The sequence below is a fragment of the Squalius cephalus genome (assembly GCF_949319135.1).
Source record: "Squalius cephalus genome assembly, chromosome: 22".
In the NCBI taxonomy this organism is placed as follows: domain Eukaryota; kingdom Metazoa; phylum Chordata; class Actinopteri; order Cypriniformes; family Leuciscidae; genus Squalius; species Squalius cephalus.
The window spans coordinates 23,813,575-23,833,218 of record NC_137143.1 but is presented as its reverse complement, the minus strand read 5'-3'; the positions used below and the strand labels follow the sequence as shown (position 1 = coordinate 23,833,218).

General features: G+C 39.3%; 1 protein-coding gene across 2 annotated transcripts in view; it reads right to left on the bottom strand.

Moving 5' to 3' along the window:
• The window catches only part of ephb2b (eph receptor B2b), a 160,904-nt gene that overhangs the window by 12,310 nt on the left and 128,950 nt on the right, over positions 1-19,644 (bottom strand). For both annotated transcript variants that reach the window (XM_079856698.1, XM_079856697.1), the window contains 6 exons: positions 8,942-9,066; positions 7,653-7,815; positions 6,144-6,252; positions 5,819-5,883; positions 3,336-3,458; positions 2,996-3,243 (listed from right to left, as the gene is read on the bottom strand). In XM_079856698.1, coding sequence (XP_079712824.1) covers positions 2,996-3,243; positions 3,336-3,458; positions 5,819-5,883; positions 6,144-6,252; positions 7,653-7,815; positions 8,942-9,066 — 833 coding nt within the window. The remainder of the gene's footprint in view (positions 1-2,995; positions 3,244-3,335; positions 3,459-5,818; positions 5,884-6,143; positions 6,253-7,652; positions 7,816-8,941; positions 9,067-19,644) is intronic.

Below are 19,644 nucleotides of genomic sequence, written 5' to 3'. Positions count from 1 at the left end.
CTCTCTTGGGCAACCTATAAATCCCAAACAACAGCACTAAGACAAGAGTAAAGCTGTGGAAATCACAGTTAATGTCTAGTGTGCCCAGTCGGATAAGAGACCGAACACAATGCATTGAGTCAAGCCCGGATTGGGTTGGCTATGCAAACACTCTGGTGAGGATTGGTAGAGTTTATGCTACGCAATGCTAGATCAGACATTCGATGATCAATGTGGGCCCATGGCAAATCTTGCAGCTGTTGACCATGGTGGTCAAAAAGCCCTTTGCTCATTCGGAGGTCCAGCAGTTTCTGACCCAGCTGTGCTTGCAGCTGCCTTCATCTGCAGACCCTCCGCAGACAGCCATGAAGCAAGCAGCATTCAGCTTCCGATCAGAGACGACGAGTGCAGCCGGCGCAGTGTGGACAGACACGCACGCGTCAAGTGGAGAGAGGCGGAAAGCATTAGACGGTGCATGAAAGAACCATACGATGTCTTCATTCTGAGTCGCATACAAACCATTCCTTCTCTAAACTGCTTGTGTCACGCTCAAACCCTTCCCCCATGTTAAGTCGACTTCATCGAACTTCTCCTCACCCTCCACAGCAATTAAGCGGCATCCATTATTCATAAAGCTGAAATCCTTTGCAAATACAGCCTGGCACTCTAATCTGCTCACAGTGTTTGCCTATAGTTTAATTGGAGGGATTCTTCACCCCAAAGTTATTTGGATCTGCAGTCTGAGCAAGCAAACATTCTTTTTATTCCGATTAAACGAGAATTATTCTATCCGTGCCATTTCTTCTCAGACATGTCTTTGCTGCCGGTTCTGTGAAGCTGTGCTTAACTTTTCAGTTTGACGTTTCTCAAATCTGTTTGAAAGTTTTGGCAGCATACCTTTTTGAATTTCTCTCTCTTCTCATGGTTCTTAATCCACCACAAAACAATATTGGAAGTTGGATCAATGCAAGAACGACAGGTTAGCGTAGAGTCCCCCGCCCCCCCTCCTCACTGTCTTACAAGAGCTTCATCAGACTCATATTCTAGCACTTCAGCACTAACACACAATGTTGTCATCAGCTGTCTTAGTGAGGTGCCACAACAGAGATGTGTTGTTTTCAAAGAATTCAGCGTTCTGTCAGAAATGGATGACAGTCTTGCAAAAACAACACAATTGTGCGGCTGCACAAAGATCTGAGGCGTTTCAAAGCTCCTGCACGCCACCAAACTGACGTTATGAGAGCAAAAACACATTAGCTGGACTTTTTCAAATGTTTTAACAGAATTGTGATTTAAACCCAGAGTAAACCTGATGTATGAGGTGTTAGTTGTAATTTTTCACTCTTACTTCTACTTTCATTACCAGACATCAATCTTTTCCTCACGCTATGGCACAGTGGGTCATGTGTGTTCTGTCATGGGGTGGGCTGTGCAAGTATAAACACGAGCGAAACAACTGGCTGGCCAAACAGCTAAAATAACATCAGAACCTCACAATTACAGAGGTTAGCGAGAGCTGGATCTGATTGTGGTGAGAAGAAATAAATTCATTTCAAATATCTAACAAATGGCGGGTCGTTTGGTTCCTGTTTACTCGCCTTCGTTTAAACTACATAAACATAGAGGTTTCATGTTTCAGATAATTACACTTCCTGAGCCTAACACCCCGAAAAGCAATGTGTCAAGGATAAAATAAGTTTTCTCTTATGATAGATCAGAGGCAAAGTCTTACTAATGAGCAAAATAAATCATTCCTTCCCCAAAGATTACATATTTACATAAATCAAAGGCATATTTTCGACGCAATACACAGTGAGGCCAATTAGCAGCAATCAAGGCATCCGGACACCTATTTTATCCACATCAGCTCTGCGTTGAAATCAAATTGACGCGTGCCAGTCATAGGCTGACAGAGCCATTTTCTTATCATCCCCCACGCTGTTCTGTAAGCGGGGATTTGGATGGTTTTTGCACTCGGTTAATCATCTAAATGCGTCTGCAGGGATGGATGCTGTTATGGGAAACTGCAGAGAGATGTTTCCTCATGCTAAGAGTTTTCAAATTAAAACAATAAGGACAATTTTCTTATCATTCAGTGTGTTCTACGATATAGGATGGAAGTAAATATGGCGGCTCAGTTTATAAGACAAACCGCTCATCTGATGCTTGTAATGCAGAGAACGTGGCCGAGAGAGCGTGACCAATGCGAAATGAGGCCATGACTAACCACAGAGCAACGATTCAACGAATTCTTTAGAGAGACCATCTTAAAGCAAATGTTAGTGTGGCAACCCGTAGAGATGAATGGAAGAGTATTGAGCTTATTACAACAGTCCTACAGCTGGAATCAATACTGAGAGTAGATGTTTGCGGCAGGGGGAAGCTGGGTATTACAGAGAGACCCTGTGGAGAATTACCTGATGGACAGCATGAGAAATTAGGAGTGAACATTTGTATGATGTTCAGCATGGTGATGTGCATACACACCTGCTGATGTGAGATTATCACTTCAATGCAACCAGCATTTGAAGCATGTTTATGTTACTGAGCTCTTGTTTGCTTGGGGAAATCCACATTATTATAAAGAATCAGTTCATTCAGAAGGTCTGTTTCAAAGAAGTCATTGTCCATGAGTGTTCACACATATTGCCCTGCATATTTTGAATTGTATATTTTGAAGTACTAGGGATGGATGAGATTAAAATCCTAGACAACTCTAATAAGATTATAATTATGTAATGGACAATAAATGATAAATGGCTGATATTAAAATTCAATACTATTTTGTCTAAATAAATTAAAAATAAAACAAACAAAAATCAATTGTTTTAAATGCTAAAAAAAATTGAATTTAGGCAAAACAATATTATAATGTATATTATGACATTTTGTATTATATATTTATATTATAAATTATATTATATAAATATATATATATATATATTAAATATATATAAAGATTAATTTATCACTGCTTTCAATTAGGTTATATAGTTTGCATCACAACAATCCTCACCCTAAGGAAAGAGTCCAATGAGCCATTCTCCATAAACTCAGTGATGATCATGACGGGGCTGCTCTTGGTCACCACTCCCTCCAAATGGATGACATTGGGGTGATCAAACTGCCCCATGATGCTCGCTTCACTCAGGAAGTCTCGCCTCTGCTTCTCTGTGTAACCTGACTTCAGTGTTTTGATGGCCACAAACATCTCTCTCTTTCCTGGGAGCTTTAGGTTTCCACTGCACACCTCTCCAAACTCTCCTTTGGATAAAGACAAGTGGATTGCTATTTAGGTCAAGGCACAAGAAAAGCTTCATGGTAAAACACTGTTGGATGTTTGGAGGATTGATTACCTGCTCCAATGACTTGCTCAATTTTCACACACGAGATATCAATCTCCTTTGCAAACTCCCTCACAGCTTCATTGGGGTCTTCATATGTAAATGGATCAATGTAGATCTTCATTCCTGGTGACACTTGAAAAAAAAAAAAAACAGCTATAATATTTAAAACTAATTTAAAATACGATATACAATACTGCACGTCAGTATAGTCAGTGTAAATGTTTGAAAGCATTAGTGATGTGGGTCTTTGGAAATTTTGGGAATGGCTGGCTTTCTAGTAGCTTTGGATTCTGAGCCTGACATTGGAATAGTTCATGACTGCAGTCAGTGGAGTGTAACAGCATTCGCTAGGAGAAAGATAAGGCATTTTAATGTATGTATCAGCTCTGGAGTGTCATAGTCCCTGATGGAGACCATTTATCAGCAATTTCCATTGCTGCCAATCAAATGGCTTTTGATTGCAGGTAAATTGGCTTAAGGTGAACTTAAATGTGAGGGGACTCATGTGTGTGTCATTCCTGCCTTAAATCAGATTATTCAGCCTCTCAGCTCCAAATCTACCCAAAGGCATTTTAATAGACATTGTGTTTTCTTGCAGCTGGAGTGTTTTTTTTTTTTTTTTTAATATATATATATATATATAATTGGTGATCTGGCTGCACAGACATTTTGGAATTGATAAATGTATTCTCACAACAGACAAGGAGAAGATAAATAGAGCGAGAGAAGTGAATGGCATCCAACGTCAAAGGATTTGTGAACGTTACAATATTACAAATTCATGAGGTTGTAGTGTATGTGCTATGCTGGAGAATGTTCTTCTGAGTAGAGCTCGCTTTTTAAGGGATAGTTCACCCAAAAATGAAAATCTGTCATCATTTACTCACCCTCACTTTGTTCCAAACCCATGTAACTTTCTTTCCTCCGTGGAGCACATAAGGACATTTTGAGCAGGATGTTGATGCTGCTCTTTTTCCCACTCCCTTTCATGATATGGACAAGGGCAGCACAAACATTCTGCATAACATCGCCCCTTTTTTTTTACAGACGAAAACAAAAATGGTGACAGAGTTTTAATTTTTAGTAAACTTTCCCTTTTTTAAGATACAAAAAAACAAAACAAAAAAAACTAGGTAAGCAAAAGAGAGAGAAAGCGTGAACAAGACAGGTGAGAAGAGTGAGAATTGGAGCACTTTCTTCTCTTGAGCACTAATGGATGAATTCTGACCTTGATTTTTCTAGGTTTTACCATCCCCACACTCTTCCAGAAATGATTTCAATAAATACAGCATTTACCAATGATTACACTGCGTAAAAGCTGTTTAAATTGATAAGGAAGGGCAAAGAGAAATAAAACTTGAGGAAAAGTGCCAGACCATTTTCATTCAGCAGAGTGAGCAAGAGAGAGATAAACTATAAGCCCTCAGAGAGAGAGTGAGCAAGAGCAAGCGAGCGAGCTTAGCTTTAAATTATTGCCTCGAGAGAATCTTAAAGATTTATTTCTATAAATGGAACAGCACTCCGAGGCTAAGATGGTATTTACTGAAGTATTGCTCATTTTCTGACTAATCTTTGATGGATCTTACTAACTTTGAAACACCTGGCACTGAGCTCTTTTTGCATTAGATTTGTGTACTACTGTGATGGGAAAATAAACAAGTGGCGGAAAAAGAACTAAGCAAAAGAACAAAGACAAACAACGAAATCGCTCGTAGGGAAAGTGGATAATATGCTCTCTGAGGAGATTTTTGAGGGAAACTGGGATTAATATTTCACAGATGAATCTCGAGAAACCAAGGTCCAACTTTGAGACAGTGTGTTTGACAGTGAAAGAGATACAGTAGAGGTGTCTGAAGTGGGTAAAAGTAAGTGTTTGTATGCATGTAACAAAACAAAGTTTGGAGAAAAAAATACATTGAAGTGGATTCATGTAAAATGTTGATGGTTTTACTGTCTTACTGACCTTCAGTTTATTTGTATGCCTGTTTGAGATTTTGCTAGCTTTCTGTTTGTGTAAATGATATACTACCATTCAAAAGATTAGGTTTAGTAACATTTTTGTTTTTGAAAGAAATAAATACTCTTATTCAGCAATGATGCACTAAATGTGACATTAAATACTTTTGCATGGCTACAAAAGATTTCTATTTCAAATAAATCTGTTCTTTTGAATCTTTTGAATTTTCTATTCATCAAAGAACCCTGAAAAAAAGTATCCCGGTTTGAACAGAAACATGTTTTCAACATTGATATAATAAATGTTTTTTTGTTTTTTTTAACACCATTACAGGAATAAATTACAATCATTGGAATTTAATTTCACATTATTGCTGTTTTTACAGCATTTTTTATCAAATAAATGCAGCCTTGGTGAGCATAAGACACTTTGTTCAAAAACAAAAAATCTTACTGACCCCAAACTTTTGAATGACAGCGTACGAAGAAATGTATACATAGTGTGTGTATAGTACTGCCAAGTCCTAAGTACTCACTGTGGCCGCTTGTGTAGTGCTGCAACTTGTCCGTGTATTCTGAATCCGCTCTCTCGAACCCACGTCTGAAAGAACAAAGGCAAACAGCTCTACTTGTACTGTTTAAAAAGGTGCTAATGCCATGAAAACAACACTTACTACTGCCTACCATCATCTTGTTAACACAACCTCATCATTAGAGTTTTTACGAGCTATGCTGCTCTGTAAATGTCCACTAATGAAGCAAATGAGGACAAAGGCGTAAGATTTTGACATGTTGTTGGTATAATTGGGGGAAAGCTATGCTAATGGTTTACATGTTTAAAACACGCTGAGAGGAACTCACCGGTTGCAAACGATGATGATGACCACCACCGCAATGAGAAAGACCAGACCAGCTGCCGCCGAGCCAATGATGAGAGGCAGCTTCTCTTGAATGCTAGTGTTGTACTCCTCTGTAGGTACACACAAACACACACACACACACACACACACACACACACACACACACACACACACACACACACACACACACAAATCCAAAAGTTAGCACTTTCTGACAAACCCCACCAGTGTGTCTCTATATATGAAGCAGCCTGAAGCAAGTTCAGACTCCACTGAGGCACAGGAGTCCTGCAGTGTATGTCTACACAGGTGAGAGACCCTCACTTCCCCACTTTCACAGTGGGGAATCTGGGACAGGAAGCCCTGTGCAAGATACCTTCAGGCAGATGGGGATGTACACTTGGACTCCTTGGCTACAGCAGCATATGGGCAGGCAATAGAGGAAATGTGTTGGTGCAAAACAGACGGATTGGGATGTTGGGAAGGCCTGGGGAACTTTCTTTTCCCTTCCTTTCCTGCCTAGCTTTCTCGTTCTCCTCTAGTTGTTTATAATTACAGACTATTCGTTCACAACGCAGACAACCCCCTGCGCTCACTCTGCAACCCTTGAGGCTAAGTAAGCTGCTAGCGTGCTACCAGATTTTACCACATTTAAACACTTGCTCCGAGCTCCCAAAAAGCTGATGTAGTAAGTAAACAAAAACCTGAACTTCATCGGGTCTCAAGTGAATTCAACTGCACTGTAACTTCCTTTTTAATCTGTTTTAAAACTCTTGGTTAAATCACTCCAAATGAGCGCAGCCTGCTGGCATGACACATCCGTGTTTGGATCACCTTGCTGAGTTGCTGTCTCTCATCATGCCAGGAGAGAGCTCGGGAGGATAGATCAGACTAATTCTGACTCTCCGCTCGTAATAAGCGGCTTAGAGAGTAAGGAGCCATGAGTGAGCAGCTGCCTCTGAATGAGGAGATCTGGGAAGGGCAAAACGATGGGCGGCCATCCAATGGCATGTTTCAGCCACCATTCTTCCTCTGCAGAGTTTTGCGAACATAATCTAAAAACGGGCCCAAACTATATAAGCAAAACAGTATTATTTATGCAACAAAATGTATGTATAAAATTGTATGTTTTCCCCCCAATATTATTTATATTATTAATAATATAAATAATTATCTAAAATATGTAGTGTATCTTTAACTACAAATCTGTTCAAATTTAAATTTTTTGGCCCAAGATATAATTTATACTGAATCTAATCAGAAACATGCAGCAGAGAGAGGACAGGACATTTGGAGATGTAACATGGATCATCATTAGACGATTAGATTAGTAGATGAACTATCTGCTTCAGCAAGTCAATTACACACAGGCTTGCTCTTAAGATAAGAAGTGGGAAAATGATGGGCTAAATCATATGCATGTAATTTATTCCCATGAATGCCAAATTTGAAGAGGTGATTTTGTATTAAATAAACCACTGTTTTATCATAATTTTAATTAGATATTCACCCTCAGTCATGGTCTGGAAGTACATCTTGCCGCTGAAGCGTCCGAACCCCGCCACCGTACGGGCTCGGACCTGGAAGACGTAGATGCCTCCAGGTTTGAGGCCACGGATGACTGCAGTGTTGGTTTGACTCTTTACTATGGAAGAATTATGCTCCGTCTGGTCCTGAAACAGAGAAATGACAAAAAAGGGTAAAGACATTACTTTGATTAAATCCAGTGGTGTTTTTGCTCAGTATTTCACACCAAAGGACATCACAAGAGACTCAGAAGAGTACATATGGCTCTCTAACAGGGCTATCTATCTCATCAAGTCCCATCAGGAGAGCCCGACTGAGGGTGCTGGGCACAGGAACGGTGGCTGACACTTTCAGGCCAGCCACGATTCATTAGTCTGGGTTGAAAGCTGTGGCCACTGTCGCGCTGAATGAGTGTCTGTTTGTGTAAGCAAAGAAGAGAAAGAGTGATAGTGAAGGAGAAGCAGATAATGTAGGACTCAGTGTGTGTCTATACATGTACTACTTGAGTGCTCCGTTTTTTTTCTGTCAGCTCTATTTCTGAACTCTGTGATGTGAGCTTTGCTGCAGTGTTTTGCAGTGTTTTGACAGGCGGTCCTCAGCACTGTCTGCGAAAGGAATTATACTGAGGAAAGACTAAGAACAGGAGCAGAGCCCATGGGACAGTCAGCTTATGTGTGTGTGTATTACAAAGAAAGAAAAGACAGAAAGTATCTGTTAAACTATGCGTGTTGTATTTAAGGGTGTGGTTGTCTTATGTGTGTCAACCAGCGCAACAAAGCGAGCGAAATGGGAGACTGAAAGAATATCGGCATACTATGTGGGTGTGCGTGTTTCTCAAGCACAAGTTAGCGTGTGTGATTTCTGTGGCCCGCGCTGACAGAGAGGAATCTGTAACTGAAATATTTGTTTTACTTCAGTGAAATCTCTGTTATTTTAGCCACTGGTATCCGGATCGAACCACAACAGTCTTTTGCAGAGCAACTGCGTTTGTAATAAAGTTCGACAGAAAAGGAATTTGCTATTCGATATGTCCGACAGCTGCCAAAACCCTCAATTAAACAGCAATCGAACATCAGCAACCTTTTTCACAAGGAACTTTAATACATTAACATTACTTGATATATTTTTTTTTCGGTTTAATTTTTGTTAAGTAAAATGTCAAAATAGTTTTGATCATTTTAATATTTATCATTATTATGAACATGTTAAATTACACTGCATGCTTTAATTCACTAAAAGTGCATACATTACTCAAGTGTGTTTATGTGGTACCTTCTCATAATACTGCAGCTCATAGTCGAGAATGACCCCGTTGGGCTGGTCAGGCTGGGACCAGGAGAGAGTGATGCTGTCAATGGTGCGGCTGACCTGATGCATGATAGACACCGTAGAAGGAGCTGGAAAACAAAACAGAGACATATTATATGCAGTATTTAAAGATTGATGCAAAACAAGTTGTGGACATGCTTTATATACAGCAATATAGGCATTAAAGCACAGATCCTGGTGTGTGATTAAACAGATGCAAATTGCACAGCGCTGAACCACATAAACAAGGTGGGAAAGGGAATTTCCAGGCCAGGCTCTGTCTCTGTCTCACTCATTGGTCATGGTTCCACAACGCGATGTAATCTAGCCTGAAATCTCTTCTCTTGTTATATTCTCCTGAAAAGGAAGGCGGACTAATTTTGTGGTGTGCTGAAAACACATAAAACCAGGTGCAATTTCTACTCATGAAAACCACAAGTATGTTGAACACAACTGGCATTTTGTGTCTTTGAATTTGTGAATTATAGAGTTTATTTTTTATTAGCATGCCTGGTAATTATGCGGGAGAGTGTCAAACCCTATATTAGTAGCTCTGTTGTGTCGGACTTGTCCAACCTGACTGCTGTGCAAAAGAATGCTTCCCTGTTCATTACTGAAATAAAAGTCCAGGGTGTTCCTAATGGCCATTAAGCATTAGAGCGTGGCATACTGGGTCAGAAAAACTCAATGGAGATGCTCGGGAACGCAGTTGAAGCAGTGTGGGCTTTGGAGAGGCGGGATTTATGACCCTTGCCGTCTCCAAGGCTCAGGCCCGTTAAGACACGGGCCTCTCCTCAGGCACACACTTCTCTACGAAAAAGCCACTCTTTGGGAAAGCCAGTCACTACTATCAGCTTGAGCTTTTGGTCTCCGGGGTTGAAGGAGAGCTTAAGTGGCTTATTCGTGTGCTTATTTCCCACTCTTGAGAGCCCAGAATGAGTTGTAAATCTGTCTCAAATACACAGGTGATAGAGAAGCTTAGAGCAGCACTGCTCATTTTCAGCAGGTTTTCTCTCTAGGGGTATCACAAATATGAAATCTTAGAACAAAATTAATTGTAATTAATGATTCAATTGTCTGATAAAATAAAATAAAATAAATTACAAAAAAAGAAATAAAAATCTAATTTGTCCAACCTGACTTTTGTACAAAGGAAAGGTCCCCTGTTTATTACTAAAACAAAACAAAATATAATAAAAAATACAAAAATAAAATGAATTAATTTAATTAAATCTAACTTGTCATCACTTTTATTACTAAAGATATAAAATGAAAAATTAATTACTAAAATAAATAAATAAATTTCAATTTATGATTGTAATTTACAGTGGACAATAATCTCAAATAATTGTAATCAGGCAATTATGATAATAATCTAATATGGGATATTATAATAATCACTACAGGCCTAGTCTGACCTAGTGGGCGTTCATTTATCCAAATGTACATGCTGAACAAGCTATAGTCTTGTTGTCCCTGCCAGTTAATAAATATATGTCAGACGATAATGAATGGCTTCCCAGAAACCTGAGCAGTACGGGAGGGCTTGTGAATCCTCGGTCGGTATGCGCCACCGTGCTCGGTCCAACCAAGACCTATGTTCTAAAAGGCAAGCAACTGGCAGCATCTTGTCTGCCTTAATGGTGGTATGCAGTATCAACAGAGGACTAATAAGAAAAGCAGTCAGGCTTCCTCTACAGGGAAGCATACAGGCATCATATTATACATGAATAAAATATATATATTTAAAGGCTGACATATGTGCTTTGTGCGCTGCATTTACATTGCGCCCAGCCTGTCGCTGGTAATCCAGTCTGGGCTAATGCAAACAAAGTCAGAGCATGTACAGCAGCTCATAAGAGTGAACATATGCTGATTTGAGGCAGATTGTTGCGGTTTTCCAGTTACTGGGGGATGTTTTCCTCATGCCTGAATGACAGCCGAATCTTCCTGATTCACAGAAAGTTAGCGGGCATCATAGTTCAATCTAAAGGAAAACAGTAGCATCATAGGTAAGAAAGCGACAACTTAAACATCTTAGCGAAGAAAGGGCACTCTCAGAAATGATTATCACAGCTAGTAAAGTGTTTGTTCTGCTTTTGCAGAATTCCAGTGTTTCCACACAATTGCGCTCCATGGTACAGCTGATGAGGACTATTTATCTGCAAGCCTAAGTGCTTAACTTTTTCCTGGCAGACTGAGTGTTCGGACACATTGGAACGATCACACTATGTGCCGCACGCGGTCTCTGTGCGTGAGGTGCAGAAAACATAAGCATGAGGAAGAGATAGCGTTTGCATATGGGCGCTGAGGAAAACAACCAGATGGAACAGAACGGTCCTGTTTAAAAGTTGGATGGAATAAGGATGAGCTTATAGAATCATACATATCCAAACAGTTGATTGGTAATTTATTCATCACAGTGCTGGGCATTAACATTTATATGGGCTGTTCTTCTGGACCAATATGACAAACACCAGGATTTGTGCACACTTTATGACTATTTTGCAATAGTTTCTGAGAACTAATGTATATATTCTGATATACTGCTATATGCCAGTATATCTTTACTTCAACGTCTAACAGATCCATAATAAATAATATACACGGTTTACCAAGTTAATTCCACTCATATAAGTTTATTGGTCTGTAATGGGGCATGGACTTGCAAACACAAAAAAGCGCAACACTGATCCAGTTGAAGTGCCTCTCAGCCATTATAACTACAGCAAGCCTGGATTCTGGATTCTTTCTTAGAATCCCAACAAATACTTTGCCCAAAATTCCAAACAATAAAAGAAACAAAAAACGAAGAAACGAAGATCATGCTGCTGAAAATTCAGCTTCGCCATTACAGGAATAAATTACATTTTAATATATATTGAAATGGAAAAGAGTTAAGTGTTGAATTACAATAATATGTCAGAATATTACTGTTTTTACTGAACTTTTGAACAAATAAATTCAGACTTGTAAGCATAAGCATAAGCATTTCAAAAACATTACCCCAAAAGAAATCATTCTCAGGTGACACTTATTCTGATATAATGTATATGCATATATGTGTGCATTTGTATGTAAATTAATAAATGTAAATGATCCCTATTAAAAAGATGCTTGATTGAATTAATATGTATGTGTGTGTGTGTGTGTGTGTGTGTGTGTGTGTGTGTGTGTGTGTGTGTGTGTGTGTGTTGTGTGTGTGTGTGTTTGTGTGTGTGTGTGTAATACACAACATATATTCATATTAATTCAATCAAGCATCTTTTTAATAGAGATATTTTTTATTAATTTACATTATATCAGAGTAAGCGTCACCTGAGAATGATTTCTTACTTATAGGTGTTTAACGACTAATGAGTGATAATTATGGACAGGGCGTACAGTGAGTGAGCAAAGAACCAAAAGCTCGGCCTAATAATCATATAAAAGGCTCTGAGTGTTGTGGAATGTTCTCTCAACTCCACTGGCTCTGCACTACGGGTCTATATAATAGGTTTGGAAGGCATGTGGATCTCATTTGGAGGCGAGTTGTGGTGTGGAAGAGCGACGTAGTGATTTGGTAAGGTTGGTAGAAGTAGCCCTTACAGGTCAGCGCTTATAAATTTCGTCCACCCCCGTCGACTCCCCGAGCCCCTTTTACGGTAAAACTTTTCCCCACAGCAAGCTTTTCCCAGCACAATCTGACAGCAGCTGCTGTTCCTCTACCACGCAGGACCGTACACTGCGAGTATTCCCTATTTACGAGACTCGCGTCCAGAGAGAGCCAGAAAGGAGGGGAAGAACCCACTGCATTTGCATGTAACATTTAGCAATGGTGTACGACCTAAAAAAAAAAAAGGCAGAGAGAAACAGTGAGTCTGGCAGGCGTCCCTATTTCCCATCTGCATTGGATTGAGGGTTTTATGTCTCCACAGAGTTTCCAGCGCCGTAAAGCAGCGCACCCCTTTTCAGTTCATCAAGCTTTAAACCATCTGCACTGGAAAAGATTGAAGCATTAATGTACTCGTATACACACCATAAGCTAATTCAAAAAATAGGCACTTCAGCGTCTTAAGAAGATTGCAGACACTTACAGAGAGTTTGAGTCTAATCTGAAACCCTCAGCACGGTTTCACTGTTCAAGGTACTCTGGTGTTTAGTGAAAACCCAAGCAAGTCTGTAAATGGCAGCTGTCCAATGACGTGCATTAGCATTCCTTCTTTTATGCATAGACGCATAGTCAATATGATGTATGTCGACTGCCATCTGACAGATCTCACAATCTTCACAGACAATCAGAGGTCTGTTGGCACATCACATCTAAACAAGGGAACCTGTTCAACTCTTGTTCTTTTTGCTAACAGAGAGGAGGACAAATTATATTAGCGTTCATGATTTTGTTATCCTGCCATGATTTATTTGGATCAAGACTCGGGCACAAGGACAGAGATAATCACGTGATCCCAAGCCGGTACGTGATTTTAGCCTGGGACTTTGGACTAAAAAAATAACCTAGGGAAATAGAAATACAGAAATACAGACACAAGCCCCATGAAAATCTATACATTTATGTAATATTTTCATTTGCATATTATCTGCATGATACATTAAGATATCATCTCTAATAAACTTTTAGCTAGTATTCTTTTATCAGAAGTCTAAATAGATGCTGAAATGTAAATTATGGATGTACTTACAACATCTAAAACGTAAACATTAGGGAAGTAACGATACATAGCTATATCGAGATATTGCAATATAAAAATGTGACGATATGTATCGTTGATGCAAAAGACAAAATTCCCGATATAGTTTGTCAAAGACTCAGCTTACTGTATTTATAAGGTATAATTCACCCACAAATGTAAATTCTGTCTTCATGTACTCACTGTAGAACCACACTTTACATAACAATACATACGAATACTCATGAGATCATGTTGCATGATCATGTGATGCTGAGAGCTGACAGAGTATCCACATTACGGAGATCACTTGTGTCTGAGGGCTGCAAAACTAACCTTATTAGCTGTCTTTGTCATTGCTCATAGCTTTGACGTCTTCTTGTTCTGTACATCATCACTTCTGATACACTTTGTAGATGAATGCAAAGAAATGAAAAACAGAAAAATGATACTTTTGTGCTTAATTTTATCGCTATTCAAAGTACTCATTCACCCTACTGGGTTTTGCTTTTTAATAAAAAAAAACAAAAAAAACAAAAACAAAAATATTGTTAAATATTACAATTCGAATAAATATTTTCAGCAGCCATTACTTCAGTGTGATGTTTTGATCTTGAAATCTATGTGCAAGGAGTAGAAAAGTAAATAAAAGAAATGCAGCGGAGGGTCTTGGATATTTTAAAGCCTTGAATTTCAGGATCATATCAAACAGCCGTTCCATACAAATTACACTGGACATTTGTTTATACTTCTTGGTCTTTTTTAAATATTTCACAAAAACACAATAAACTTTTCCACTTCCAGCAATAAATCAACATGTCTAATTGAGCCTTTGCACCTGTCACTGCAGTACTTTGTTAATCCAGGATGATTACAGCAAAACAAACTGTTCTTTGTGAATATTATTGGCTTTGATTAAACAACAGTGATTTAAACACTAAATCCCTGTTGTATTGTATTTACTGTTGTTGGACGTACGAGCGGAATGTTTTCAATCATCATAGCGTTCGTAATTGGCAAGACTTCAAACTTATGACAATAATGCACTTATATTGTAGTTTTCTTTTCTGTACACATGCATAATGAAATGGATATTTTATGCACTGCTCACTGCATAGTCAACAGCTCTTGTGGCCAGTCCTGCATACTTATGAAGGCCTTTTCCCTGGCTAATGCAAATGAAACAACCCTTACTTTCCTCCGATGACACCTGATGTGATTAGTATGCAACAGCATGTGACAGGACGAGAGCTGTGATTTTGGACTTTGCCAGTGCTCCAGGTGTCCGGTGCAGTCTCCTGCCCGGCTGCCCCCTGACCCCACCTGGCACCTTCCATATGTGCCCTCTCTGCCACCTTCTGTCACAGTGCTCCCACACCAGCCACCCCCTTTATATTTGTGAGGGACGGCATGAAAAGGGCAGCCTTCTCGGGGAAAGATCCATGTCCGAGGTGGAAAAATCCCCTCCCTCCCCAGCTCTTCTACATTACAGGTGGCAATCGACATCCATCTGAAAGCAACACTGAAGCGAGTCCATTTTGAATACCGAAATGGATGACTCTCTCTGCAATAAGGTCAAGACAGTAAAATACAAAAGTGCACTTCTCAATTACATGGCAATAGAATCATCTAGCTCTGTATCGCCACATTCTCCAGAGGCTGCCGGTGGCATCACTGTCTCTGGTGGCCCGACAGGAGTTCGCCAAAGCAATTCTGAAGATAATTAAGTCATAAATCTTCCACCAGCACCCGACAGCGCCCGAGCCAGATTACCAGACCCAACTCTGCATAATGTAATTCATTCACACAATGATTCCCCCATCTGATAAGGAACCAATTCATTTTCTCAGGTATTAAGGAAAGCCTGACACATGTGGTACTGCTCACCTTGGGCTAATGAAATGGATAAACAAACAGTAGCTGGAGTGTATTATGCTGAATGACGCAATAGAGTACATGTGAGCTGGCAGACGGAAACAGCATATGGGTCGGCCGTTTATCTGGGTGCGCCAGACTCTCACGCAGAAAGCTAATGGCTGGGAGCTAATGTTGCCAGGAGTTTTCTGTGATGGACAACAACTGTTATGCTCAAACAGTGCGTTAGACTGGAAACATGCTAAACAAAAATGGAACATAAAGAATAAAATACCATCTGTAATAACTTGGAGTGCACTATTAAGTCATTGAATATGTTTCACCAATTTATGTAACAAAGTAAAACCGTTTCAATTATTATACTGTATGTAAAAGTTTGACACAGAAATGTAATAAAAAAAAATTAATAACTCTTTTCTCAAGTTAAATTTTCAAAGTTCAATTCATCAACAGTTAATGCATTAAGTATTATGAACTAACAACATACAACCTTTTGTTTTTACATCATTTTATTTTAGGTTATTGTTGTTAATTACCATTAACCAAGATTAAGAAATGCTGATATTGTTCACTGTTAACCATAATATTAAGTGTATTTAAATTCTGTATATTACAACAGTAATTTGTGGTTATTTGTTAAATGTTTATTAATTTCTCATAAACCTTTTTTTAAATATACATTTATTAAATGTGGATAATTTGTTTGATAAAATTATGCAATATTTGGTTGATTCGTAAAACCATCATCTCTGTTGCAATATACAGTGCTGCAATGAATTCAGGGCATGGCAAAGGATGTAAAGCTCAACCACATAAGGCTTATTGAATCTTGTAGACAGAATTGTTGATTTTTTGTGTGTGTGTTGCCATTCATCCATCTCTGCAGTGGGAAGAATAGCACTACGTATAAAGTGAAGCGGACTGAGCCATGTGGCTCTATTTCTCTCCATTCATGGGGAGAGGCAAGTTAAACGACCCCTTGAGTAGCACTTGCCAAGTGCTTCCCGACTTTAGGCAAATCACAAATTGCATGCGATCTGTCACACACTGCTCTAATAAAACTTTCAGAGAGAGGGACACCCGGGCGGACATTTTCTATCCTTGGCTTGATAAATGCTGGTCTCAAATGTGTGTGTTATAGTAAAGTGAAGGGCCTGGAGTCAGTTTGGGTTTACTTGATGACTGATTAACCTTGCTTACCCTGTTGATGCAGAGCTGCAGGGGACAGGCGAGGAAAGCCAAGCAGAAAGGAAAGGTAAAAGCTGTCTTTGTGTCTCCAGCTGTCCGACACAGACGTACACTATTACTGTAGCCGACCAGAGCTCAAGGCCTTCATTCCAGTTTGCCTCTGTAAAATTGCCTCAATAACACATTGTGCCTTTCTTCAATACAGCTTTGTTAAGCTTTCTGGTGTGCCATAATTAAGACAAATCACTAAACTAATAAAGGAAAAGCATGCTCTGTTTAGACCTCCAAGGGACACTGATCTAGATTGCTGCTTGGGCTTCAGTCAAAGATCAACAACTACCCTCAACAACACACTATGATGCAAGTAAATGGACGCTCAAGCTACTTGAATGCATGTCACTGCATTACAACAAAGTATCAAACCAAGTGAGGAATTAAACCACATGTCTATTAAGCTAAATAAAAATAAATAAATAAATAAACAGGTTAAGTTTTCAATGATAAAACAAGATAACATTTTCAAAAATAACACGAAAGGTTTGCAGAAATGAAATGTCCACATTTTAAGCATGGGTTAAGTGCATCCTATTATTTTTTGGGCTCCACTGTATCAGTAATTCTCATTCAGTCTACTTCAAATTGAATTTTTATCCATTAAACTCAAAACCCTTGAAATAAGGGGGTTTTCAGATTTTTTTTCTTTCTGCTATTTGATTCTCTGGTGGAAAAGTTTGAAGGCCTTCAAAAGATTAAAGGACCCTTGACACAGTTTTACAATGACCAAATTCATTTCAAAGGTTCTTCTCTGCTAACGTTTTAAAGCATGAAGTGTCAACGTGTCTAAGTTGAAATGGCCTAGATTTTTTATACCAAGATTAGTGGTTCTCATCTAGTTTTGCTTCAGGGCCCACATTATATAATAGACATCAAGTGGTTAATTAGCATAGTCCTTAGTACATAAAAATGTCTTTACAAACGAAGTGTTTATTTATACTGAAAGCAAATAGCCAACAGCTAACCTGGGTTTTTTCCTGTAACTCTGCCCACCTATATTTATACTTTGTGTGAATAGCATCTATCAGTATTTGCTGTAAACAACTGAAAAATGTATTAAAAAAAGGATATGGGAAGTTGGGAACTACTTTTTCCCTTTTTTAAAGGTTAATGAATTCCTCTCAGACAGCAAATGCAGTGAGTTTGCTTCCTTCTTCTCTGAGAAAATCAATAATATCAGAAAGGTGATCAGCACATCCTTGAGTCACGCTGGGGTCAGACAGATCAAACCACAACCTGTTACTATGTCTGATTTCGAAGAAATTGATGGCAACATTTTGGAAGAAACCATACAGCACCTTAAAACATCAACCTGCGCCCTTGACGCACTTCCCACATCTTTTTTCAAAAGTGTGTTAAACTGTTTAGAAGCAGATCTCCTAGAAGTGGTAAACTCCTCGCTTCTCTCTGGGAATATCAACATATCACACCAATCCTCAGGTCTTTACACTGGCTCCCAGTTTAATTTAGGATTGATTTTAAAATATTATTACTGGTATATAAATCACTAAATTGCCTAGGACCTAAATACATTGCAGATATGCTCACTGAATATAAACCAAATAGATCACTCAGATCATTAGGATCACATCAACTAAAAATACCAAGGGTTCACTCTAAGCATTGCGAGTCTGCTTTTACTGTAGCTACGATGCCAGCCGCAGCTGGAACTAGCTTCCAGAAGTGATCAGATGTGCTCCTACAGTAGTCACATTCAAATCCAGACTCAAAGCACATCTGTTTAGCTGTGCATTTAATGAATGAGCACTGTGCCACTGTGCGTCCGACTGATTACACTGTATTTCATGTCTGCATTCTCCTTTTGATTCTAAACTGAACTCAAATGGCACTGATTGATAACAACTCTGATATGTTCACAACCCTGTCGCACCCTCATTTTGGGTTGTGACCCACAAGTTGAGAACCACTGGCCTAGATAATAAAATCATCTTAAAAACTAACTTCTCTGCAGTGAAAAATGGCAGAAAAAAGTGAACCATAGGAACCTTTTGCAACTTTACTCACTACTACATTCTGGGTCAATGCAGAGAACAACACCAACCTGATACTTAGTGGGCAGACTGGACATAATTCATCAAGATCTGGAAAAGAACTCTCCAAGGCCAAGATCATAACACTCTCCCCATAATAGCAGTGTTTATGAATTGTTCATCCCTTAATAAGTGTGCACGAGGACAGTTTAAGCCCATGATGTATCATCACGCATAAGTATAACTCGGGCTTTAAAGACCGTCCAGCATACAAACTTGCGCTCAGAGTTTTTCTTCCTTTGTCTGCTGTCCTTTCAGCCATTTGAGTCAAACTTCAACTGTATTGTGTGTGATAATGATGGACAGTGTAAAAAGGCCTGGGAGAGGATCATACCGGCAGCTGTGGAGAAACTTCCTGAAAACAATGCTTGAGAAAATAGTAATTTCAATTGACGCCTACTGCAAATCTCATCATCAAACCTAAAATCTAAAAGGGGGCCATTTGCATAAGAAAACAAAAACTTTTCACGGCAATCACTTTTAATTTTCTAATTTGTTTTTCTCTTGCAGAACATACCTCACCTCTTGGGCAGCCAGGCTTAAAAACTTGTCTAATTAAAGCTTGCACATGGATACGGACAAAAATGCACACACACAATCTACTGCGAGCACAAAACGTGAAGGGGGAAGCTCGAAGCCGCCTTTGCTAATGAGGGGTGACAAGATGTTTATGTAACCCCAAAGCCCTCCAATCCAGACAAAATTAAAGGCCAGGACAGACTGACCCAGGCCCCTCAGTCCTAGTGCCCTGTCCCAGGGGGCCCGGGCTGCTAACAGGGAGCTGGAGTGAGTACTTTCACAGCTCCCCCTGATGGAGGTCCGGGGCTGCTAA